Below are 27,277 nucleotides of genomic sequence, written 5' to 3' on the forward strand. Positions count from 1 at the left end.
ACAGAATATTATCCGTCTTAGAGATTTGTATGAAATTAACGTACGTTAATAGTAAACAATTACGTTATTATACAGCATAAAGTAAAAAAAATGTTCAAATAGCTCTAAGCACTATGGGACTTAACATCTGAGGTCATCAGTTCCCTAGAACTTAGAACTACTTAAACCTAACTAACCTAAGGACATCACACACATCCACGCCTGAGGCAGGATCGGAACCTGCGGTCCGGACTCAAGCGCATTAAGTCAAATATAATGAATATCCCTGCAGAGTCTTACCTGTCCCGGCCTCAATATCTTGTTCATATTCGGGGGAGAAACAAGAAGAAATTAACAAGAAGGCAAAAATATTGTTATTATTTTTATTTTTGGCACAAGTATGTGACCAGTGTGTACAGTGTGGTGTATGCGTGTAGTGTGTGTCGTTTATGTAATACACAGAAATAAAGTAATTTTTTGAGACTATTGATTAACTTTTGTTAAGGTTTCGTGGTCATTTGTTGACAAACTGCCCATCTCGGCTTCTTAAGCCACCGTTTGTATGATGAGTTTTCTAACGTTACGCCAGCACGAGTGTCTGGTAATATACATATGAAATCCCTGGGCTAGCAGGACAGAGCGGAAGCGGTTATATTTATGGCAAGGGGCCAAAATAAGTTACTGTCAGTAGCACTCAACATGTAAACTTTATTTCTTAAAACACACAATCACACAAGCAAGAATCAAAAATATCAAGGTTTTAACTAAAGACCTGCTTTGATTTAATTTAGAGCGGCTGAAGGCCACATCGAGAATCCAAGGCACAAGTCCTAAGCAAGGAATTGAGGTACAGGAGTTCTTTTGGAGGTTTCACTTCTTTAGAAATTTTTTTGTGTTCAATATAAATATGCTGAAAGCCTTAGCTTGAAGTTTTTCCCATAGAACTCGGCTGAAGGCCTCACATTAATCATCAACAGTGTTACGGCTTAAGGCAGAGACAAATATTTCCAAAGTTTAACCTAAATAGGCTGAAAACTCGGCTGATGGCCGCATATCAACAAAATAATTTAACGGCTTGAGGCCTAGGAAGAAAAGCTTGCAATACGAAAAGGCTCAAGGCCTTATCTTAAAATATTTCGTGTAAGACTCGGCTGAAGGCCTCATACTACAGAATAACAATCTTATGACTTAAGAGCAAGACAAGGATTTTGAATTTTTAATTTAAGAGAGATTAAAACTCGGCTGAAGGCCACACACCATGCAGAAAACAATTTTACGGCTTAAGGCCTAAAGGGAAGAGCTTCTAAATTTCAACTAAATTAGGCTAAAGGCTTTATCCTAAAATGCTTCACATAACTCTCGGCTGGAGGACACATACGAAACCTAAACAATCTCACGGCTAAAAGCCCAGACAAAGAAATTTCCAATTTTTAATTTAAGCTGGAAAACTCGGCTGAAGACCACATAAAAACTAGAAAATATTTCTTACTGCTTAAGGCCTAGACAAAATTTTCAACTTTTGATTTGAAATGGCTGAAAACTCGGCTGAGGGCCACATACCAGCTTGGAACCAATTTACGACTTAAGGCCTAGTCACAAGGAATTTTCAATTTTAATTTTGGAAGGCTGAAACTCGGTTAAAGGCCACATACCAAACAAGAAACAATTTTTTTACAGCTTAAGGCCTAAGAAGAGAAAGCCTTGCAATTTTAATAAGCTAAAACTCGGTTGAAGGCCACACCGAGTATTTAGGACTAAAAACGACATCACTATCTAAAACACAAGGAGCGGCGCTCTGAAGGGTCAAAGAATCAGCCCAGGAAGGTAACACTAATGCACGTTTAGGTGAGACAGGCAGCCAGACCGACAACCTCTTAATCAGAAGGTAACCCAACCTAAAGCCAGTCGACGAACCAACCAATAAGATCAGTTCTGCTCTACCCGACCAGCAAAACGACAACAAGATGTCAATAGTACAACGTTCTGGATAATCCAGCCAAGTCAGAATAAACGCCCAAAACTACCAACAACTGTCGAACTACACGCCATGCTGGAAGACATCAACACGACGAGGAAAATACACTGCCCAAAACTACGTCAACGACTAGGCAGGTCACTGGAATGTCAGCGACCAAAAGGCAGAAGATACCACTGTTACACTTCATTAATGAATGAATTAATTAATTAAATTAAGTTAAACACCACACAGGAAGACGGCTGCAACTCTAACCAACTTCTATGCACACACGTTGTTGCTCGCAGAAATCTACCAGAAAGCGACAACCAGGATCCAATGAAGAAATATGATAGCAGTTGAGGCTTGACAGTAGGTTAATTCAGCACTCAATTTTAGTGTACAGTATCGGTGGGCGACTAACTTCGTAACCCTCGCAAGAAGCGCCTCACAATTCCAACAGGTGTGTTGGCGGCATCTAAATGCTCTGCGATGCTTGAGCCACACCAGCTGGGGCGCCGACCGATCTACCCTGTTACGGCTCTACCAGGCATTAATCCAGTCTCGGCTGGATTAAGGGAGCCTGCTTACGGCTCAGAATCCCCGTCTGCGTTGCGGGTGCTGGACCCACAGCGGAATCCGACTTGCCACTGGAGCCTTCTGGACCAGCCCTGTGGACAGTTTACTGGTGGAGGCAGGTGACCCTCCCCTGCGGTTACGGCGCCAACGTTTGCTGGCCGCTTATACTGCCCATGTTTTTAGCTTGCCTGGGCATCCAAACTATCGTCTCCTGTTCCCGCAATCGGTCGTCCATCTGCCAGAACGTCGGACCCGGTCAGGTTGTACGATCACGGTCCGCGTCAAAGAGCTTCTCTCCGGGCTTAGGGTTCTCAGTGTTCCACCTGCTTTCCGGGCCACTTTGCGTACACCCCCATGGTGTGTTCCTCGCCCTTGCCTTCGGCTCGACTTGGCACAGGGCTCGAAGGACTCAGTCCCTCCAGAGGCCTTCCGCCGCCTCTTTTATTCCATCATAGCAACGTATCAGGGCTCTGGCGTTGTCTACACGGACGGTTCGATGGTTGCTGGTCGTGTCGGTTATGCACTAACTCTAGGGGACCATTCCGAACAATGCTCCTTGCCGGCTGGCTGCAGCGTTTACACTGCTGAGCTGGTCGCCATCTTTCGAGTCCTAGAGTATATCCGCTCCTGCTCAGGTGAGTCTTTCGTTATCTGTAGCGATTCCCTGAGCGGTTTACGAGCTCTCGACCAGTGTTTCCCTCGTTCTCGTCTTGTGATGGCTATCCAAGAGTCCCTGCATACTCTTGCCCGTTGCGGCCGCTCTGTGGTCTTTGTTTGGACCCCTGGCCATGTTGGGATGCCCGGCAATGAGAATGTTGACCGCCTGGCGAAAGAGGCCACCATTACACCATCTCTGGACATTGGCCTCCCGGAGACAGATTTGCGAGCGTTCCTACGCAGCAGAATTCTGGACCTTTGGGACACTGAATGGCGCGTCCTGCCTTCACGAAACAAACTTCGGGCCATTAAGGAGGCTACCGGTGTGTGGCGCTCCTCCTTGCGGGCCTCTCGCAAGGAGTCTGTTGTCCTCTGCCGGCTGCGCATTGGGCACACATGGATGACGCACGGCCACCTATTGTGACGTGAGGACCCACCTTTATGTCGCTCCGTTTTGACAGTGGTCCACATTTTATTGGACTGTCCACTTTTAGCTGTGCTCAGGCAGTCGTTCGGACTGTCTGACACGCTCCCTGCCCTTTTAACAGATGACTCTGCTATGGCCGACTTAGTTTTACGTTTTATTCGGGCATGGTTTTTTTATCATTTAATCTGAGTGTTTCTGTTTTATTTCATTGTTTTTGTTGATTCTGCTCTTTGGCCTACGATTTTAAACTGGGTTTTTAATGTGTTCTCGGTGGTTGGCTTTTCCTTTTTTATTCTTATGGTCGGCCAACCACTGCCACACTCTGTGTGGTTTTACTTTGTTTTGTCTGTTCTTTGTCTGAGTATTTCTTCTCCTGTGTCGTCTGCCGTCTTTCCTGCTGTTCGTTTTTCTTCTCTTTGGGTGGTTTTAGTTTTTTTGGAAAAAGGGACCGATGACCATAGCAGTCTGGTCCCTTTAATCCCCCAAACCAACCAACCAACCAACCAACAATGCGTGCACACCGCCAGCAGCTCCGGTCTGACCACGCACCACGGAGACTTCCTCGCTGCTCTGCCCCAACCGACCGACTGCCACACTCTGCACAGACGGAATATATATCCGCCACAACAAAGATAGTACAGCAGTACTAGTATCGATACACGCTGCTGGTGCCACTCACGGAGAGACGACAGCAACGTTATGGCGGTAACCGAAGAAGAAATAAGACACCACTGGACTGCAACCAACGATAAATAAACAAGGCATGACGCGAGCCAGCCACGGCTCAAACGAAAAACATTTTACGCAGCCAGTAGATTACCTATTGCTCTTTAATAATACGCTGTATGCAAGTATCAATTGTGTTCTTATTTTCTATTTGTGACAACAAGCTTTGTGTAAAAGATCAATTGCAAATTTGATTACTCACAATGTGTATGTTGTTGGGTGGTTCGCTGAGGAAATGTACATCTCAACTATTACACATATGTCAAGTAGGGGTGAGAGGGTGCCAGTGTTAGAAACAATGTCCTGCAAAGCGGTCGAAGGGTTCATCTTCATCTCGTAGAGCGAACATGAAACATGTTGGCTTCTACGAAGAATTTCCTGTTGTGACTGGGAAGGGCTGTAATTATACGTTTCATATTACGGAGAGCACACGTAAACATGCGTTGGTACACCCTCAGGAGTATTGTTTTTGTAAACAGAGCACCATCTTTCAGTATTATTGCAGAGAAGCCCGTTGCACTTAGCTAGATATGTTAAATAAGCAAGCGTCTGATGAGGGGCGTACTCCTCCAGTATTTCAGTTTCCTATGTTACACGACTGTGATAAGACAGATGTTTGCTTTAATTCTGTAAATTTTGTATCTTATTGTGTATGTACGTATATATTAGTCGTTTGAATACAGAATGTAAGGTGTAGACAATGAGGCAGCGCGATACTTGATGTGCTTGTGTCCCAACAGTCCAATTTCCTAGTCCAAGTGCGGTGACAGCGAGGCAGTACTAATGCTATACTGTGTGAGTGCGTTTACGCAGGGGTTAACCAACACCTACAAGACTCTGAGAAAAGGCTACCGTCAATTATGATACGCTCACATAAATTGAACATTACAAAATTGTTAAGGCTTTCCTGGCCACTTGTTGACAAACTGCCTATTGGCTTCTGTCTCGGGTTCTTCAGCCGACGTTCATCTAACGATTTTTCTGACGTTTCGCCAGCACGAGTGGCTGGCATTGTCAAAGCTTCACCCTCCATTGCCGGTGGTGAACTGGAGCCGAGCTCGCGACCGCAGACTATATGTACCTGGCGCGCCAACGTGCGATGGCTTCTCCGCGGTCATTTCCGGTGCGGTTCTCCTCTTGCTACCTGCGACGGTCGTCCGCTGCAGTACGGGAAGCCAAGATCCGTTTACCTTAAGGCTTCCCTCTTTCTTGTTCAAACTGTTCGCGTGTTTTTGTATTTCTACAGCTTCTCTGAACAAGCGCGTGAGATAGTGCTTCTCTACAGCCAGAACTTCCGTGTCGGCGAATTTTATTACGTGGTCGGTCTCATTCAGTGCGTGCTCTGCCACGGTCGATTTCTCCACCTGCCCCAGCCTGCAATGTCGCTTATGCTCTTTGATCCTGGTGTTAATGGATCGTCCAGTCATTCCGACATATACCTTTTCCGCATGTGCATGGTATACGGTATATTCCAGACATTGCAAGTGGGTCTCTTTTGTCCTTCGTCGATCTAAGACACTCTTTGATCTTCCTTGTCGGTTTGAAAATCGTCTTTACGCCATGTTTGCGCAATATACGGCCGATTCTGTCCGTTACTTTGGGAATGTACGGCAGAAAGGCCGTACCCGACATTTCTTTTTCTGGCTCCTTACTTTGCCGAATGTTTGGCTCTGTTACACTTCTAATATAATTTGTGGAGTACCCATTGCTCCTCAGGACAGTTTCCAGGTGTTGCATTTCTCGTTTGAGGTGTTGCGGCTCAAATATTCGTCCTGCTCTCGTTACGAGCGTACTAATCATGCCTCTTTTCTGGCTCGGGTGGTGGTTTGGCAGTTTGCGCAGGTATCGGTCCGTGTGTGTCGGTTTTCGATACACGCTGTGTGCCAGGTTTTCGCCGTCCCTCGTGACCAGCACATCTAGAAATGGTATTTTCTTGTCCTTTTCTACTTCCATGGTAAATGTTATGTTGGCATGGAGGCTGTTCAAGTGTCTTAGGAAGTCACCGAGCTGTTCTTCACCATGGCTCCACACCACGGAAGTATCATCGACGTACCTGTACCACACCTTAGGTTTGCAAGTCGCCGAGTCCAGTGCCCGTCCTTCGAATTGTTCCATGAAGAAGTTGGCCACCACTGGACTGAGAGGACTACCCATGGCGACGCCTTCCAGCAGTTCGTAGAAATAGCCATTCCAAGTGAAATAGCTCGTGGTGAAACATGCATGGAAGAGCTTTCTGATGTCTTGCGGGAAATGGAACCTATGTGCGCCAGAGCGTCACTCCACAAATTATATTAGAAATGTAACAGAGCCAAAACTTGTAGACGTTCACATGATGTAGTTTCCGCTTGTAGAATCGGGGTACTACCACTGACTAACTGGTCATCGTAGCTTATGTTTAATGAGTGTGTTTTCTGGATATACCATGTCGCAATAAAGAACCAGGTTGATTGTTAGTTAGTAATTAATTGAAATTTTTCTATCACTTCGGTCTCCAATGACACCAGAAATTCCAAACGAAAACCAGCTCACAGGAAATCGTAATCTGCAACGACATTATTCAATGAACTGCGGTCATTTCGACAACACTTCGTGAGGTGAAACAAGTCATGATACACATTTCAAGAATAGAATGAAGTCATTCATCTTCCCCTATATACAGGGTGATTCAAAAAGAATACCACAACTTTAAAAATGTGTATTTAATGAAAGAAACATAATATAACCTTCTGTTATACATCATTACAAAGAGTATTTAAAAAGGTTTTTTCACCCAAAAACAAGTTCAGATGCTCAATATGGCCCCCTCCAGACACTCGAGCAATATCAACCTGATACTCCAATTCGTTCCACACTCTCTGTAGCATATCAGGCGTAACAGTTTGGATAGCTGCTGTTATTTCTCGTTTCAAATCATCAATGGTGGCTGGGAGAGGTGGCCGAAACACCATATCCTTAACATACCCCCATAAGAAAAAATCGCAGGGGGTAAGATCAGGGCTTCTTGGAGGCCAGTGATGAAGTGCTCTGTCACGGGCTGCCTGGCGGCCGATCCATCGCCTCGGGTAGTTGACGTTCAGGTAGTTATGGGCAGATAGGTGCCAATGTGGTGGCGCTCCATCCTGCTGAAATATGAATTGTTGTGCTTCTTGTTCGAGCTGAGGGAACAGCCAATTCTCTAACATCTCCGGATACTGTAGCCCAGTTACAGTAGCAGCGTCGAAGGAAAAGGGACCAAAAACTTTGTTGGCTGAAATGGCACAGAAAACGTTCACCTTAGGCGAGTCACGTTCATACTGAGTTGTTTCCCGCGGATTCTCAGTGCCCCATATACAGACATTGTGACGGTTGACTTTCCCGTTAGTGTGGAAAGTTGCTTCATCACTAAACACTTTCTGTTGAGCGGTCGCCATCTTAGCATCAACTGACACTGACGCCTAGTCAACAGCGCCTCAAGCGAACAAATGTACAACTAAATGAAACTTTATAGCTCCCTTAATTCGCCGACAGATAGTGCTTAGATCTGCCTTTTGTCGTTGCAGAGTTTTAAATTCTTTAAGTTGTGGTATATTATTTAACAAAAAACATTCATACATGGTTTAGGAAAACGTCTGTAAGACCTTTAGTGGTAGATTGCAAACTCTGTAGGCTACTTATGGGAATCTTGGCCTGTATCGGTCAGCAGATGGATATCCTATGATTTTCCTTCGTGTATCGTTTAGTGAAACCAGATAATGGCATTAAAATGGTAGTACGGAAATCCCTTTTAGTGTCAGCGCCACCGATAAAACTCAACAATATTCGACAACATTGTTGATGACTAAATTACAAACAAACACCGTCCGAACAGGCCGTATCATCCTCAGGCTAGTGGCGTCACCGGCTGTGGCGGAGCGTGTGGTCAGCAAAGCGCTTCCCGGCCGTACATACTAAGAGTCTGTGGAAAGCGTTGGGGACACTAGAAAATCTGAAAAGGGTAATGCATCGACTCAGTCAGTACGTAGTGCCAGTGAAGTGAAATGGAAATAAGATGAAGATTTATGATCAGCTGAATATCGGTTATTATCAACAGCAGCACAAATGATATAACGAGAGTGAGATTCGTTGTTGTTGTTGTAGTCTGCAGTTCTGAGACTGGTTTGATGCAGCTCTCCATGTAACTCTATCCTGTGCTAGCATCTTCATCTCCCAGCAACCTACATCCTTCTGAATTTGCTTAATGTATTCATCTCTTGGCCTTCCTCTACGATTTTTACCCTCCAAGCTGCCCTTCAATACTAAATTGGTGATCCCTTGATCCCTCAGAACATGCCCTACCATCTGATCCCTTCTTCTAGTCAAGTTGTGCCAGAAACTCCTCTTCTCCCCAATTCTATTCAATACCTCCTCATTAGTTATGTGATCTACCCATCTGATCTTCAGCATTCTTTTGTAGCACGACATTTCGAAAGCTTCTATTCTCTTCTTGTCCAAACTATTTATCGTCCATGTTTCACTTTCATATATGGCTACACTCCATACAAATACTTTTAGAAACGACTTCCTTACACTTAAATCTATATTAGATGTTAAAAAAATTCTCTTCTTCAGAAACTCTCTCCTTGCCATTGCCAGTCTACATTTTATATCCTCTCTACTTCGACCATCATCAGTTATTTTGCTCCCCAAGTAGCAAAACTCCTTTACTACTTTAAGTCTCTCATTTCCTAATCTAATTCCCTCAGCTTTAACCGTCTTAATTCGACTACATTCCATTATCCTCGTTATGATTTTGTTGATGTTCATCTTATATCGTCCTTTCAAGACACTGTCTATTCCGTTCAACTGCTTTTCCAAGTCCTTTGCTGCCTCTGACAGAATTACATCATCGGCGAACCTCAAAGTTTTTATTTCTTCTCCATGGATTTTAATACCTACTCCGAATCTTTCTTTTGTTTCCTTTACTGCTTACAGATTGAATAACATCGGGGAGAGGAGGCTACAACCCTGTCTCACTCCCTTCCCAACCACTGCTTCCCTTTCATGTCCCTCGACTCTTATAACTGCCATCTGGTTTCTGTACAAATTGTAAATAGGCTTTCGCTCCCTGTATTTTGCCCCTGCCACCTTCAGAATTTGAAAGAGAGTATTCCAGTCAACATTGTCAAAAGCGTTCTCTAAGTGTACCAATGCTAGAAACGTAGATTTGCCTTTCCTTAATCTATCTTCTAAGATAAGTCGTAGGGGCAGTATTGTCTCACGTGTTCCAGTATTTCTACGGAATCCAAACTGATTTCCCCGAGGTCGGCTTCTACCAGTTTTTCCATTTGACTGTAACGAATTCGTGTTAGTATTTTGCAGCTGTGACTTATTAAACTGATAGTTCGGTAATTTTCACATCTGTCAACACCTGCTTTCTTTGGGAAGTCTGAAGGTATTTTGCCGGTCTCGTTATGAATAGGAAAACTGGGGAGAGTGTCAGTTACTGCAAACAATACAGAGATAGGATTGTTCTCATAAGAATCAACAGCAAACTTTTGCCAACGACAATAGCTCAGGTATACACGCCGACGTCACAAGGAGAAGATGAAGAGATAGATTAAATTTGTGAGGTTACTGAACATGTAATTAAGTATGTAAAGGGAGATGAAAATCAAATAATTATGCGTGACTGAAACGGATTAGTACCGTTAGAAATAGAAGAAAGAGAGAATATGGACACGAAACTAGCCTGTAATGGGAAAAGGTTCCTTCAACATTTACCGCGTGCAGGTTTGAGAACTCGAGAAGTTTTGGACGCCAAAAGTAAACAGTAGCTTCTGATTTCATCGATAGTATAAATCGTGAGATAACATTTCATGTGTTTATCACACTTGAGGAAGATACAAAGGGCGTTCAAAAAGTTTTGCTCAGTCGTTTCTAATTTTTTTATTTTTTGCTGGAGGAGAATGAAATTTGTTTTAAACATACTTGGAGCATTTGGCTATACATTGAGCCTACTCAGTGTAGCCTCCATCAACTGAGACGCATCTGTTCCAACGTTCTTTCCATGAAGTAAATGCACTTTGGTAAAATTCTGGGGATTGACTTTTACACTATCGCTTGTCACAGGAGAAAAAGTCTTTCTCACTGTCAAATGTTTTACGGTGGGCCTTCAGACAACCAGAGAGGTATAAATCTGACGGAGCCAAGCCCGGACTATAGGGAGGATGGGGAACAATTTTGCAACCCATTTTCCTGTTTTTTGTCCTATGTCATAAGGGCTGTATGGGGTTTGGCATTGTCATGGTGTAGTCTGATGAGCTGACCCTGAAGCTGTGGTCTGTGGGTCTTGGTGGCACGTCGCAACTTGTCCAATGACAAACAACAACGGTCCCAGTTAATTGTGGAGCCAGGTTCCAAAAAGTCAATGTAAATCAATCACCGACCGTTGTCGCAACCCGACATCTACTTCACGGTCCATTATGGCTCACCTGTAAATAAAAGAAAATACTTTTGTATACCAACCAATAGCTAAATGTCCCAAGTATGTTCACAAAAACATTCATTCTCCTTCTGCAAAAAATAAAAAAAATAGAGACGACTGTGGAAAACGTTTTGAATGCTCTCTCTGTACAATGGACCTCTGTGCACAGTATGACCAAGGTGGCCACCACATAATGTGTAAAACCCCACCCGTCACTTATCTGGTTTTGGCGTGTGTTCACCCCAGCTAATTGACTAATAGATCAACAGAGAGTGCAAAACTGCCGCAATATCGGATAACGCAAGGAAAGTAATAAAGCCCTGTGACTCCTTATTGAACTGCGGTAGCAGTGTTGACATTAATTGATTCAGAATTGATCACTTTTAATTAAAAAGGTGTGCACATTGATGTTATATTCAGCTATTGAACACCAGATGCAAATGTTAAACACAAAATTAATTAAGAAAGTGACTTGGGATTTCAACTACTTGATTGAAAACAGATTCAGTCGATTAGCACAAATTTATTTTAACTCCCGACCTTCAATCATCACATTACATAACTCTTCTGTCAGGCAGTGGTAATAAATTGCGTTTACGTGGAGTAAAGCGCGATAAATCAAAATTAATTCCTATCGATTGACCCAGGCGTAATGCAAAGTGCGAGAAGAATTCCCCAATACACGGCCCATGAAACCCTCGTGGAAACTTTGCAGACATGATCCAACAAATTAATCAGTGGCCTAATTCAAGCCGGAGCGGGCGCAATATCACCGAATTCAGCGTGGCAGGGCGTCGTCGTTGTGAGGACGTCGGCGGCCTTGTGGTGCTGCAACGCTGCGCTCGTCTGTTCACTCCTAGCTATCTTGCTCAGTACATAGCTGAACCAAAACTTTCTGTCTCCAAGCTCGATCGTTTCATTTGCTAAGTCCTAAACTGCAGAGATGCTGACTCTTTCTCAGGCAAGCTGAGTAAAGAACGCCACGTCTGCACTCTAGGCAAGCTGGGAACGGAAGACCACTACGGATACTTCTCCCAGTCCGCTCTTCGCCTCGGTTTCCCCTCCAGCAAAATCACTTACGCCAATTGCAGCGCAAGTAGCGTTAATTATGCGTCGCTTCCCAATGCCGACCAATGCCTGCTCTGGGAAGTGAACAAATTCCCACAAAATTTCCCTTTCTCTCAACTTCTGCTATTTAGCCCCTCAAGGTTAGCGTCTACACGAAACACCAATTTTTCCAGAATTCTGACGCCCAGGAGAGTACTTCAAATTCCTTGGTCCTACATTCCCATCAAAGGCTGGCGTATTTCATTCTGTCGCTCTTCACCTGATTTACTTCAGACTCTGTGAACCGTGAATTCAGCGTGAACTTTGCGCGGCTTTCTCGCACGTTTCACTGAAAACCGGACAACTGACATTTATCAACAGGCGTACAAGTTCTCCGTCTGCTTCCCGGTACACCACCCACTCACTGTCACTCACCTTAAGGCAGCTGGAGGCCGCACCCCGGTACTGCTTTCTCAGAGCTTGAGACTCCCTAAGCTGCCCATTGTCGCTTCTCTTCGCCGCTCCCCAGCCGGCCACAGTCAATTCTGAATACTTCCCTGGGATAAACTAGCCTCCATTAAATAGACGCTTTTCCACAAAGTTTTCATGTCGTGTGAATTACTTTAAAGCCATCACCCGACATTAATTATGCATTGTGCCTTGTCAGTCATTTTTGTTCAGCCCTACTGTTCGCTCAACGTGAGTTAGGTGATCTTTAATGCCTTAGAGTAAGGGGCATAGTTCTTGCCATCTTATAAATGCACGGAAAGGAAGGAGCCTACACACGAAACCCACTTGATTGTCGGGGAATACAACTATCCTTCCCATCATATGCGAAACGAGTGTCACTGCTTCCACCAGGAACTTGACGAGGGGAATTATTACTACTACCACGAGGACGCGACGACCACCCGGCAACCACCACCACCACCACCACCACCACCACCACCACCACTACTGCTACTACTGCTGCTACTACAACTATTTACAGTGTGCACGGCCTTCCATTCGCCCAACTGCCCGACGCGCAACGAGACCGCACACCTACACTCCTGGAAATGGAAAAAAGAACACATTGACACCGGTGTGTCAGACCCACCATACTTGCTCCGGACACTGCGAGAGGGCTGTACAAGCAATGATCAAACGCACGGCACAGCGGACACACCAGGAAGCGCGGTGTTGGCCGTCGAATGGCGCTAGCTGCGCAGCATTTGTGCACCGCCGCCGTCAGTGTCAGCCAGTTTGCCGTGGCATACGGAGCTCCATCGCAGTCTTTAACACTGGTAGCATGCCGCGACAGCGTGGACGTGAACCGTATGTGCAGTTGACGGACTTTGAGCGAGGGCGTATAGTGGGCATGCGGGAGGCCGGGTGGACGTACCGCCGAATTGCTCAACACGTGGGGCGTGAGGTCTCCACAGTACATCGATGTTGTCGCCAGTGGTCGGCGGAAGGTGCACGTGCCCGTCGACCTGGGACCGGACCGCAGCGACGCACGGATGCACGCCAAGACCGTAGGATCCTACGCAGTGCCGTAGGGGACCACACCGCCACTTCCCAGCAAATTAGGGACACTGTTGCTCCTGGCGTATCGGCGAGGACCATTCGCAATCGTCTCCATGAAGCTGGGCTACGGTCCTGCACACCGTTAGGCCGTCTTCCACTCACGCCCCAACATCGTGCAGCCCGCCTCCAGTGGTGTCGCGACAGGCGTGAATGGAGGGACGAATGGAGACGTGTCGTCTTCAGTGATGAGAGTCGCTTCTGCCTTGGTGCCAATGATGGTCGTATGCGTGTTTGGCGCCGTGCAGGTGAGCGCCACAATCATGACTGCATACGACCGAGGCACACAGGTCCAACACCCGCCATCATGGTGTGGGGAGCGATCTCCTACACTGGCCGTACACCTCTGGTGATCGTCGAGGGGACACTGAATAGTGCACGGTACATCCAAACCGTCATCGAACCCATCGTTCTACCATTCCTAGACCGGCAAGGGAACTTGCTGTTCCAACAGGACAATGCACGTCCGCATGTATCCCGTGCCACCCAACGTGCTCTAGAAGGTGTAAGTCAACTACCCTGGCCAGCAAGATCTCCGGATCTGTCCCCCATTGAGCGTGTTTGGGACTGGATGAAGCGTCGTCTCACGCGGTCTGCACGTCCAGCACGAACGCTGGTCCAACTGAGGCGCCAGGTGAAAATGGCATGGCAAGCCGTTCCACAGGACTACATCCAGCATCTCTACGATCGTCTCCATGGGAGAATAGCAGCCTGCATTGCTGCGAAAGGTGGATATACACTGTACTAGTGCCGACATTGTGCATGCTCTGTTGCCTGTGTCTATGTGCCTGTGGTTCTGTCAGTGTGATCATGTGATGTATCTGACCCCAGGAATGTGTCAATAAAGTTTCCCCGTCCTGGGACAATGAATTCACGGTGTTCGTATTTCAATTTCCAGGAGTGTAGTACGGGCGTCAAGTGGTGTGGGCGGAAGGGCGTTGGTAGGAGCGCGCATGTATGCATCACGCTGTTGAAACCGCTTTATATTATGCAACAAATATAAGTTTTTTTAACACGGATTACGTTCACTGATTGTAAAAAATGGATGTTCCATTCTCTGCTGCATCCCCTTAGGAGTCGATCATTTCATTTTTAACTTTATTTTTTACTTTTTGCGTTCTGTAGTAGGCTATTTTCTTCCTCAGGTTCCAGGCTATCGCCATACCAATTTCATCGAAATCGGTTCAGCGGGTTGGTCTTTAAAATGTAGCGGATAGAGTTACTTTCGTATTTGTAATGTTGTATTGATTTTAGAGATTTTTTTCTATACCACTAACAGGTTGGGGAGTTCTTCTGCTGTCTATGGGCCAATAGAGCTTGTCTGTCATACACTTTCAAATGACTGTAATGGAATAATCAAATACAAGGTAACCTCTACAGAATCTACAATAGCAGAACACACAAAATTTCACAAGAAACATGCTTCACAAAAAATAAAGAAACGTTGTTTCTACTCCAGTGTAATTACGTGAGTTTACGTCACATGGACTGTTCCATTTCAAAGGAATTCTTGAACTCTCAGAAAGGTGGCATAATGATATAACGTTTGTCACTTTCCAAACTGAAACTTACTGCAAAAATATTTGGTCTATGTATTAAAAGTAAAGGCCAAGTATTGCGTTGTTTTCATCAACTCTGTCAAGTAAACATCGTGTTGTGGCTGTAACTCGGATTTTCACAGAGGTTTGAGTCACCTTTACAATACGTATTGGCTATTTTAGCGAAACAGTAAGCTACACAGTTTAAAGAAAATTCAGAAATTGTTGAGTTTTGTTAAAAAGTACATTGCTGTGTTTACACAAATCGAGGATGACTGAGTAACGCAAGAGACAAAAGAGATAAGAGTATAAAGCATGTTGTAAAATATCTTCGTGGGCTATATCATTGGCCGTGGGCCATTTGAAGTGTTTAGAAAATGTTTTGGTTTATGCAGTGTACCTTGTAGAGCACGAACGGCAGTCACACTATTATACTTCCCTGCGTAACTAGTAAAAATCACGTCTATTTTTCTTCCAATATTAATTGCTACATTCTGCCAATTGAAACTTGTGTATCAGATACCGTAAATTTGATGAGAGCTCGACTGAAACGGAAATTCTAGCACAAACATTATTGTAGCACTCTGTCTCCATTCCTCCGTGAATCCAGCTACAGAGAGCACTCGTGAGCACGTGGCACAGGGAAACCCCTGCGATTCCAGCTCTGTTCGCTGCACTACTATCTAGAGGACGCTTCTGGCAGGGCAGAGAATGTCCTGCACCTGCACATCACACAGACGAGAAAATTACAGATACAGAGTAACGTAAGCGCGACTTTGAAAGATACTGCAAATCGCCCGAAAGAAGACAGACCACAGGATCGTGTGGGATGCCTGCTAAATTCTGTATTTCCTGAGGTATTTTTGTTCTGTCGTTACAATGCGTTTCGCCTTATTAAAGTAAAGCATCATCAGAGGTCTGTAATTAAAAATATTTCCAGTCTGATTTGTTTTCTAGATCGAAAAACAGTTCCTTAACAAACTGTTGGTTTCTACTTACTGTAATTTCTCCTTGTTTTTTCGTCTACATCAGGAAATGCTGCCATCTACCACGTCTTTGGTTTCTTTCTTCGTTAGGCACTGATAATTGTGCTCTAATTTTATACTGCTTTACAGAACTATGCATTTTTACGTTTAATAAAGAACAGTTTCGTACATCACTCTTCACTGTTTATTTGTATACTTCAGTGTGAGTGTTGTGTTTTGTAGAGTTGTCAACATTTCCACTAGTTCTTCTTTCATTCATCCATTTTTTTCGTTCTCTGTAGTTCATTATATGTTTGTTATTCCTTTTGATTATGTTACTGTATATTTGTATACTGTGTAGGAGTAAAGAAGAAATAGTGATGGAGTATTTTTGTGATTAGGCGGGTGATGGAAAAGCAAAGATGGATGTACGTAAGTGCATAGTTGTGTGACGGAAAGTGAGTTCAAGGCAAAATGTGAGGGGCAAGAAGTGTAATACAATATACAAGAAGAAGGTTTCAACACTGGTACACCTATTTCAGGAATACTAGTCAATATTTTCATGAAAAATATAGAAAAACTAATATTTGAAGACATAATAACAAAGCAAGGCTACAACATCATCTACTGGTACAGGCACATGGTGACATAATGTGCTTGGTAGATGAAGCTAAAAATAAAATACAACACCTACACAAAGACATAAAAGCTCTGCACAAGCACATAAAGTTTACAATCGAAGAACAACTTATTCGACGTTCTAGACATAGCCTTAAGAAAAGACGAACACAAACACCCAATTGACACTACAGAAAACGCGCGTCAAGTAACACTATCTTAAATGCAACCTCAAACCACCAGCAGAATCAAAAACAGGGCGCAGTTAGATATATGTTAAACAGACTGAACAGGATCCTCCTAAACATGTCTGATTACCAAAAAGAGCTGGCCATTATAGAACAAACAACATTAAAAATTGACATAAAAGCACTGGTAGACAAACTGAAAAGAAAAATAAATACACGAATAATGAAGAAAGCAAAACCACGTCAACACATAAAACCTACACTACCACAAAAATGGCATACAATGACCTACCATAAGGAATTCACATATAAAATGGGTAACATATTAAAAAAAACATGGCATAAACATTGCTTGCCAAACAAACAACTCATTATAAAAACATGTACCGAAACTGAAATCAAAACCAGACAGATACCAACAATCTAGTATCTATTAGCCCAGTTGAAGAGACTGTGAAAAAATTTATGTACTGGAATGACTGGCAGGACATTTGACACAAGATATAAAGAAGACATCAGAGCACTGAAATATGGTACAAACCATTTAACATTTACAGACCATCATTAACAGAAATACCACAGACAAAACACTAATGAAAAATATATAAATATCGTAAGAATCAGTAAGGGCATACAACTCCTCGCTTCCCAAGAAAATTTCCATGTTAAAAAAGTATTAACACAAAATAAACAGCTGCTCAGTGAATCTGTAAATATTGAAAATCGGCGAACATGTAAAATAACTGAAGAATCACACGAACAAGAGAAGGGCTTTTTCCATCCTGCACCCTCTCTGTCAAGATCCCCGCCCAACAGTTTCATTTCACTTCTTGCCCCAAACATTTTTTCTTCAATTTACTGTCCATCAAACTACTATGCACGTATGTCAACTCATCTTTACTTCTCCCTCCCCCAACTACTCAGGAAGAAAACTCCATCACTATTTTTTCATTACTCCTACACAATATATAAATATACAGTAACATAATCAAAATGAACATCACGCATATAATGAACTACATAGAACGAAAACAAATGGATAGATGAAAGTAGATCTAGGGGAAATAAACAGTGAAAAGTGGTGTACGAAACTGTGCTTTGTTAAACGTAAAAATGCATAGTTATATAAAGGAGTATAAAATTAGAGAACGATTATCAGTAGCTAACGAAGAAAGAAACCAAATACGTGCTAGCTGACAGCGTTTCCTGATGTAGAGGGAAAAAAAAACAAGGAGAAATTACAGTAAGCAGGAACCAACAGCTTGTTAAGGAACTTTTTTTCGATTTATACACTACTGGCCATTAAAATTGCTACACCAGGAAGAAATGCAGATGATAAACGGGAATTCATTGGACAAATATATTATACTAGAACTGACATGTGATTACATTTTCACGCATTTTGGGTGCATAGATCCTGAGAAATAGGTACCCAGAACAACCACCTCTGGCCGTAATAACGGCCTTGATTCGCCTGGGCATTGAGTCAAACAGAGCTTGGATGGCATGTACAGGTACAGCTGCCCATGCAGCTTCAACATGTATCCAAAGTTCATCAAGAGTAGTGACTGGCGTATTGTGACGTGCCAGTTGCTCGGTCACCATTGACCAGACGTTTTCAACTGGTGAGAGATCTGGAGAATGTGCTGGCCAGGGCAGCAGTCGAACATTTTCTGTATCCAGAAAGGCCCGTACAGGACCTGCAACATTCGGTCGTGCATTATCCCGCTGAAATGTAGGGTTTCGCAGGGATCGAATGAAGGGTAGGGCCACGGGTCGTAACTCATCTGAAATATAACGTCCACTGTTCAAAGTGCCGTCAATGCGAACAAGAGGTGTCCGATACGTGTAACCAATGGCACTCCATACCATCACGCCGGGTGATACGCCAGTAGGCGATGACGAATACACGCTTCCAATGTGCGTTCACCGCGATGTCGCCAAACACGGATGCGACCATCATAATGCTGTAAACAGAACCTGGATTCATCCGAAAAACTGACGTTTTACCATTTGTGCACCCAGGTTTGTAGTTGAGTACATCATCGCAGGCGCTCCTGTCTGTGATACAGCGTCAAGGGTAACTGCAGCCATGGTCTCCGAGCTGATAGTCCATGCTGCTGCCAACGTCGTGGAACCGTTGTTGCAGATGGTTGTTGTCTTGCAAACGTCCCCATCTGTTGACTCAGGGATCGAGACGTGGCTGCACGATCCGTTACAGCCGTGCGGATAAGATGCCTGTCATCTCGATACTAGTGATACGAGGCCGTTGGGATCCAGCACGGCATTCCGTATTAGCCTCCTGAACCCACAGATTCCATATTCTGATAACAGTCATTGGATCTCGACCAACGCGAGCAGCAACGATACGATTAACCGCAATCGCGATAGGCTACAATCTGACCTTTGCCAATGTCGGAAACGTGATGGTACGCATTTCTCCTCCTTACACGAGGGATCACAACAAAGTTTCACCAGGAACCGCCGGTTAACTGCTGTTTTTGTGTGAGAAATCGGTTGGAAACTTTCCTCATGTCAGCACGTTGTAGGTGTCGCCACCGGCGCCAACCTTGTGTGACTGCTCTGTAAAGCTAATCATTTGCATATCACAGCATCTTCTTCCTGTAGGTTAAATTTCGCGTCTGTAGCACGTCATCTTCGTGGTGTAGCAATTTTAATGGCCAGTATCGCGTTGATGCTGCATGGGCACTGTACCTGTACACTCCATCCAAGCTCTGTTTGGCTCAATGCCCATGCGTATCAAGGCCGTTATTACGGCCAGAGGTGGTTGTTCTGGGTACTGATTTTTCAGGATCTATGCACCCAAATTGTGTGAAAATTTAATGACATGTCAGTTCTAGTATAATATATTTGTCCAATGAATACCCGTTTATCATCTGCATTTCTTCTTGGTGTAGCAATATTAATGGCCAGTAGTGTTCCTGACATTTAAATCTATACTCGATGTAAACAAATTTCGCTACTTCAGAAACGCTTTCCTTGCCATTGCCAGTCTATATTTTATATCGTCTCTACTTCGACGATCATCAGTAAATTACAAGAGGGAATACAAAATTTTGACCACTTTCCCTTGACTGTCTTTCACGAAAGGTGTACCTTCGGTTTAGGGAATAGAAGAAAGTCACAAGACGCCAAAACAGGACTATAGGGATGGTGATGGATGTATTTCACACTAATTTTTGGAAGATATTCAGCCCGCATCTCGTGGTCGTGCGTTAGCGTTCTCGCTTCCCACGCTCGGGTTCGATTCCCGGCGGGGTCAGGGATTTTCACTGCCTCGTGATTGCTGGGTGTTGTGTGATGTTCTTAGGTTAGTTAGGTTTAAGTAGTTCTCAGTTCTAGGGGACTGATGACCACAGATGTTAAGTCCCATAGTACTCAGAGCCATTTGAACCATTTTTTTTTGTTTCACAGGTACGTGCTGTTTTGCGCCTGATACAGTTTTGCAAAGTTTTCAGAATATACCTGTAGTGTTTTCCAGTTAGCGACTTGTGTGCAGGTACGACATGCTGATAAACAATTCCATTAATATCAAACAGATGAGATGACCATAAATTTCCCAACAGAAGCAACCACATTTGCTTTTTTTGAGGTTAGTGATGTTGCTTCGATTGTCTCCCTTCTTAAACAATTTAAACCATCTTCGGTCTGTGCAGTAGAACAATGTGTATCCACAGGATGTATGGCTTGTAACTGAAAAAGTGTAGTGATGACCTCTCCATTGGCAAAAGGTGCCGGATTATTCCCCCATTCGGATCTGCGGGAGGAGGTAACCAAGAGGAAAACATTGGACAACTATCGGAAGGGTAACATACTACGAGTCTGTGGAAAGCGTTGAAACACCACTTTCGTCTCAACATCTCTCCAGCTGAGCCCCATGCCATGTTAATGGAGAGTTTGTTCTGTTCTACTGCACGGCGAACAAAGGAGATGGAGACCGTCAATTTCTGAGGAGACAGTGTTAAAGGTTGAGCAAAGCATGCGTGAAGATCGGCGCATCACCCTGGATGATTTCTGCACGTTGGTTCCTGAGGTTTCCCGAAGCGCCACTCACAGAATTTTAACGGAAACGTTGAACTACCGGAAGGTGTACGCAAGATGGGTGCCCCACATGCGGCAACGAGTTGATGCTTCCCGGGCATTTCTTCACCACCTTGCAGCGAACACATCACCTTTCTGGTCTCAATTGTCACGGGTGACGAAACCTGGGCAAACCACTTTACACCTGAGACCAAGCAACAATCAAGCCAGTGGCGTCATCCTCCTTCGCCAAAGCCGCGGAAATTCTCTTTGGGATCGGAATGGGGTATTGTTGGTCGACTTTATGCCTGGTGGGACCACAATTAACGCTGACATGTACTGTGAGACTCTGAAAAAACTCAAACGGGCTATTCAGAACCGGAGAAGAGGAATGTTGAGCAAGGGCGTACACGTTCTCCATGACAACGCTAGCTTACACATCGCTCGGCAAACCTTTGGTCTCCTGCGACAGTTTCAGTGAAACATAATCACCCAGCCACTATAGTCCTGACTTGGCGCCCAGTGACTATCACTTGTTCCCTAGGTTAATAGAACATTTGGCCGGAAAGCGATTCAGCTCCGATGACGAGGTGAAAGAAGAGGTTTTTAACTTTCTGAACAGTATGGCGGCAAGCTGGTATGCCATGTGCATACAAACACTGCCACAGCGTCTACAAAAATGCATCGACAGAAATGGTGATTATGTCGAAAAAGAGCTAAATGTTCAAGCTGTAAAGTGATGTAATCCATTGTAGAAATAAACAGGTTATGTACTCAAAATGGCTCTGACTCAACATCTGAGGTCATCAGTCCCCTAGACTTAGAACTACTTATACCCAACCAACATATGGACATCACACACACCCATGCCCGAGGCAGGATTGGAACCTGCGACCGTAGCAGCAGCGCGGTACCGGACTGAATCGCCTAAAACCTCTCGGCCACACCGGCCGGCGGTCTATGTACTAATAAAAAAGTACGAGACCTTACTTTTGGGATTATCCTCGTAACTGAGACCAAACAAATACCGAAAAATGCTGGTTATTCAGAACAAAAATACTAGTATCGATTTTTACCAGTTGGTTTTTTCCTGTACCTAGACGATAGTGAACATGTCTCAGCTTGCCCGCTTCTGACAGCCGAGTGCCAACAATTAAACTAGTTCGCGTATTTGTTATGCACTAAGCTAGGAGATTATCATAGGATTAAATAAATTCTAGCGCTATGAATTACGACAGTACAAAAATTATAATCATTGTTTATTGAACAGCCCTCGTATATAAGAGGCAACAGGCTTTAAACTTCTTTATTAAATATTTTACCTAAACTGCTGAGTGAAATTGAATGCAAGTGAACCTTCTTTCTCTTTACTTATTCTTTTATGATGTCAACACTGTCCCACAATATTCTAGCGCAACGCAATCTGACGTCTCAAAAAAAAAAAAAAAAAAAAAAAAAAAAAAAAAAAAAAAAAAAAAAAAAAAAAAAAAACTTCAAATTAATTCAAAAGAATGGCTCAGACTAAAAAGAAATCCTAAAAATAACCTATACATTTCATTAAGCTCTTACCTCCTAAAAATCTTCATTTTGCGAACTACTGCAATACATGGAGCGCCAATACTGGCAGCTAAGTAAAAGATTCGAACTACTAAAGCCACTAACTACTAATAGGCATGTGGGTTAGCAAAGGAAAGATTTTGTTGCAAATTAAATAATGTATTATTTACATGAATAATGTGACATCCATTTCAGACACGAAAATCAATCGTCATTGACATCTAGTACAAAGGTATATAATCACGAATAATATTCAATCTCCAAGTCGAACCTGTGCAGATCGTTGGCCTACGCTAACACTCCAGACCTCTACCCTCCATCAACGCTAACGTCTCACATCTGACATCCATCACTGCTGGCTGTTCACCTCCAACTGCCCAAAAGTACTTCCATCACTGCTGGCGACTAACTACCAACTGTCCAACACTACTGCCGATTAACTTCCAACAACGATTTAATATAATCCATTATGGAGTCGAGGTAGCAGTTGTCGTTATACTGTTTATCACTGTTAGCATTCAACCGCGATTCTTACACATATATTTTAACCACGCGTTTCAAGAGACAATGCTCTCATCATCAGGTTGTAAAGTCTATGTCATAAAATTAAATGGACTAAAGAGGCAAAATACCATCACAAATAGCTGGGAAGTCCATAGAGTAAAACAGAATTAAAAGTATATTGGACTGTGGGTCCTCGTCTTACGTTGAAGTTGTTGACACAAGTCGATGGCCGTCCCATAGCTACCAAATACGATGTCGCACTGCGCCGGCTCGGGAGCTGTTGTGAACAGTCCAGCATATTTGGTAGCTATGGGACGGCCATCGACTTGTGTCAACAACTTCAATGTAAGTCGAGGACCCAGAGTCCAAAATACTTTTAATTCTGTTTTACTCTATTGTAATGGTATTTTGTCTTTTTAGTCCATTTAATTTCACGACATAGACTATACAACCTGATGGTGAGAGCATTGTCTCTTGAAACGCGTTGTTAAAATACACTCCTGGAAATTGAAATAAGAACACCGTGAATTCATTGTCCCAGGAATGGGAGACCTTATTGACACATTCCTGGGGTCAGATACATCACATGATCACACTGACAGAACCACAGGCACATAGACACAGGCAACAGAGCATGCACAATGTCGGCACTAGTACAGTGTATATCCACCTTTCGCAGCAATGCAGGCTGCTGTTCTCCCATGGAGACGATCGTAGAGATGCTGGATGTAGTCCTGTGGAACGGCTTGCCATGCCATTTCCACCTGGCGTCTCAGTTGGACCAGCGTTCGTGCTGGACGTGCAGACCGCGTGAGACGACGCTTCATCCAGTCCCAAACATGATCAATGGGGGACAGATCCGGAGATCTTGCTGGTCAGGGTAGTTGACTTACACATTCTAGAGCACGTTGGGTGGCACGGAATACATGCGGACGTGCATTGTCCTGTTGGAACAACAAGTTCCCTTGCCGGTCTAGGAATGGTAGAACGATGGGTTCGATGACGGTTTGGATGTACCGTGCACTATTCAATGTCCCCTCGACGATCACCAGAGGTGTACGGCCAGTGTAGGAGATCGCTCCCCACACCATGATGCCGGGTGTTGGCCCTGTGTGCCTCGGGCGTATGCAGTCCTGATTGTGGCGCTCACCTGCACGGCGCCAAACACGCATACGACCATCATTGGCACCAAGGCAGAAGCGACTCTCATCGCTGAAGACGACACGTCTCCATTCGTCCCTCCATTCACGCCTGTCGCGACACCACTGGAGGCGGGCTGCACGATGTAGGGGCGTGAGCGGAAGACGGCCTAACGGTGTGCGGGACCGTAGCCCAGCTTCATGGAGACGGTTGCGAATGGTCCTCGCCGATACGCCAGGAGCAACAGTGTCCCTAATTTGCTGGGAAGTGCCGGTGCGGTCCCGTACGGCACGGCGTTGGATCCTACGGTCTTGGCGTGCATCCGTGCGTCGCTGCGGTCCGGTCCCAGGTCGACGGGCACGTGCACCTTCCGCCGACCACTGGCGACAACATCGATGTACTGTGGAGACCTCACGCCCCACGTGTTGAGCAATTCGGCGGTACGTCCTCCCGGCCTCCCGCATGCCCACTATACGCCCTCGCTCAAAGTCCGTCAACTGCACATACGGTTCACGTCCACGCTGTCGCGGCATGCTACCAGTGTTAAAGACTGCGATGGAGCTCCGTATGCCACGGCAAACTGGCTGACACTGACGGCGGCGGTGCACAAATGCTGCGCAGCTAGCGCCATTCGACGGCCAACAGCGCGGTTCCTGGTGTGTCCGCTGTGCCGTGCGTGTGATCATTGCTTGTAGAGCCCTCTCGCAGTGTCCGGAGCAAGTATGGTGGGTCTCACAGACCGGTGTCAATGTGTTCTTTTTTCCATTTCCAGGAGTGTATATGTATAAGAATCGCGGTTGAATGCTAACAGTGATAACCATTCCAACAACGAGTCCAACAAGCGACAGAGTCTCTTACAAAGTGCAGTCAGAGATCCAATGCAAAGCGCTACACAGCGCTGCAACACAGAAGCAACCCACTTGCAGGCTTCACAGTAAATAAATAAAGTTAGTAGATGGAAGTATTCAGATCGCGTGCACAGATCGCGGAACGCAGCGGCCGTGTTTGAAAATGATACATACTTAAAAACGGCGCTTCATAAACAAGGTGTGCCACAGGAGGGAGAGTGAGCGGCTGATGACGGCGTTCGCAGGTGAGGACGAGCAGCACCGCGCCACCGAGCTCAACGTGCACGGGCCCACGGTGCGCGGCTGGCAGTCGGCGCAGGGCTGCGGCTACCCGCAGGAGCTCGTGCTGCAGCTGCACGCAGAGGCCGTCGTCAGCAGGATACAGATCCTGGCGCACCAGTTCCTCATCCGTGAGTACCACGCGCTCTGCAGGCTCTCAAGTCACACCAAACTCAACTCGTTTCTTTTGCTTCATTAATCCTTTCATCTCCCCACCCCCAAACATTACGTCGGAGGTGGGGGGGGGGGGGGGAAGGAAGAGAGAGGAGAGGAGGGGGGGGGGGAGGACTGTCTACTGTTATTCAGGTACTCTTCCAGCAAATGAAGTTCTTCATATGTGCCACAGTACTCAGCAGCATCAACTGCACAGAGGGTAGTGTCTCCGTATACAAGAATCTACTCACATTAAAGAATGAGATTTTCACTCTGCAGCGGAGTGTGCGCTGATATGAAACTTCCTGGCAGATTAAAACTGTGTGCCGGGCCGAGACTCGAACTCGGAACCTTTGCCTTTCACGGGCAAGTGCTCTACCAACTTAGCTACCCAAGCACGACTCACGCCCCGTCCTCACAGCTTTACTTCTGCCAGTATAAGTGGCTAAGCCACGTCTTTGCAATATCCTTTCTTTCAGGAGTGCTAGTTCTACAAGGCTGGCAGGAGAGCTTCTGTAAAGTTTGGAAGGTGGGAGACGAGATACTGGCAGAAGTAAAGCTGTGAGGACGGGGCGTGAGTCGTGCTTCGGTAGCTTAGTTGGTAGAGCGCTTGCACGCGAAAGGCAAAGGTCCCGAGTTCGAGTCTCGGCCCGACACACAGTTTTTATCTGCCAGGAAGTTTCTACTCAGATTGCTTATATTCTTTATTTCGTTACACGAACGAGGAAGCTGCACTGTGACTTTACTTTCAAAATCTTTTCTTAAAGAATTTACTTTATTTACTAGCGATTCATCAAGAACATTAACACATTTAATCACACTATGTGAGCGTGGAAGTAGTTGCCAGTTGGTAACTGTTCAAAGAAATTATTATTTTTTCAATAAATGGAAACTTTTATACCTAAAAGCCCCTTTTTTAAAAAACAGATTTAAAATTATAATCAGAAAGCACCCTGTAAATATCAAGTTACAATTTACGCTGAAGCAGAAATAACAAAATTTTTCGTTTTTGACAGTATGAGCTTTCAAGCTGAGAAGCTTGCCGCTCCCTTTTAACACGGCCGTAGTCACGACCGTTCACAACCACCTATGAAAGACCACATTGGTGCAAATCTGCCACACATCTGATTACTTTCAACTAAAAATTTTAACAACTCACACAAACACATAAACTCACTCCGACTGACTCACTGATCGACTGCCGAGCTCATAGCGCCCCTTAAATGCACGTGAACAGCCAACTTTTCCCCTTTCCCACCAGAGGGAGACACCAAAGCTGCGATTTCCACCGCTGTGCGCTCTTCAAAACAGCAATTTTTACGACGGCTCAGAAGTAAATCTGTAAAAGTTCATATCAATACGACCATATGAATGCTCTTTTTATCTGGTAAAGACTCGAAATTCTCTAAGTTTAATCAGTTTTTCTTCTAATATCACTGTAGCATAATTTGTCATCGCCTCATGCATACCTTGCATATGAGGTGATGGGTTCACGCCAAGATTTGCCAGGTCATATTGTGCCCTTCCTAACATCGGAGCACGTGATTGTATCCATTCAGATTCATGCACACTCGTCTGGTTATCTTGGAGTGTTTCCATCAGATCAGTAAGCTCCTTGCTTACAGATGTACATCTACACGAAAATCTACATGATTACTCTGAAATTCACACTTAAGTGCTTAGCAGAGCGTTCATCGAACCACCTTCAGACAATTCCTTTACCGTTTCACTTTCTAACAACGTGTGGGAAAAACGAACACTTAAATTTTTCTGTACTAACTCTGATTTTTCTTATTTTATTACGATGATCATTTCTGTCTATGTAGGCGACAACAATATATATTCATATTCCAGGATGAGATTTTCACTCTGCAGCGGAGTGTGCGCTGATATGAAACTTCCTGGCAGATTAAAGCTGTGTGCCCGACCGAGACTCGAACTCGGGAGCTTTGCCTTCCGCGGGCAAGTGCTCTACCATCTGAGCTACCGAAGCACGACTGACGCCTGGTACTCACAGCTTTACTTCTGCCAGTATCTCGTCTCCTACCTTTGGTAGAGCACTTGCCTGC

At 44.7% G+C, this 27,277-nt stretch overlaps 1 protein-coding gene across 2 annotated transcripts in view; it reads left to right on the plus strand.

Moving 5' to 3' along the window:
- LOC126278026 (centrosomal protein of 104 kDa) overlaps nt 1-27,277 on the plus strand; it is a 400,804-nt gene that overhangs the window by 11,700 nt on the left and 361,827 nt on the right. For both annotated transcript variants that reach the window (XM_049977752.1, XM_049977754.1), the window contains exon 2: nt 25,022-25,186. In XM_049977752.1, coding sequence (XP_049833709.1) covers nt 25,022-25,186 — 165 coding nt within the window. The remainder of the gene's footprint in view (nt 1-25,021; nt 25,187-27,277) is intronic.

The sequence above is a fragment of the Schistocerca gregaria genome, chromosome 6 (assembly GCF_023897955.1).
Source record: "Schistocerca gregaria isolate iqSchGreg1 chromosome 6, iqSchGreg1.2, whole genome shotgun sequence".
Classification (NCBI taxonomy): domain Eukaryota; kingdom Metazoa; phylum Arthropoda; class Insecta; order Orthoptera; family Acrididae; genus Schistocerca; species Schistocerca gregaria.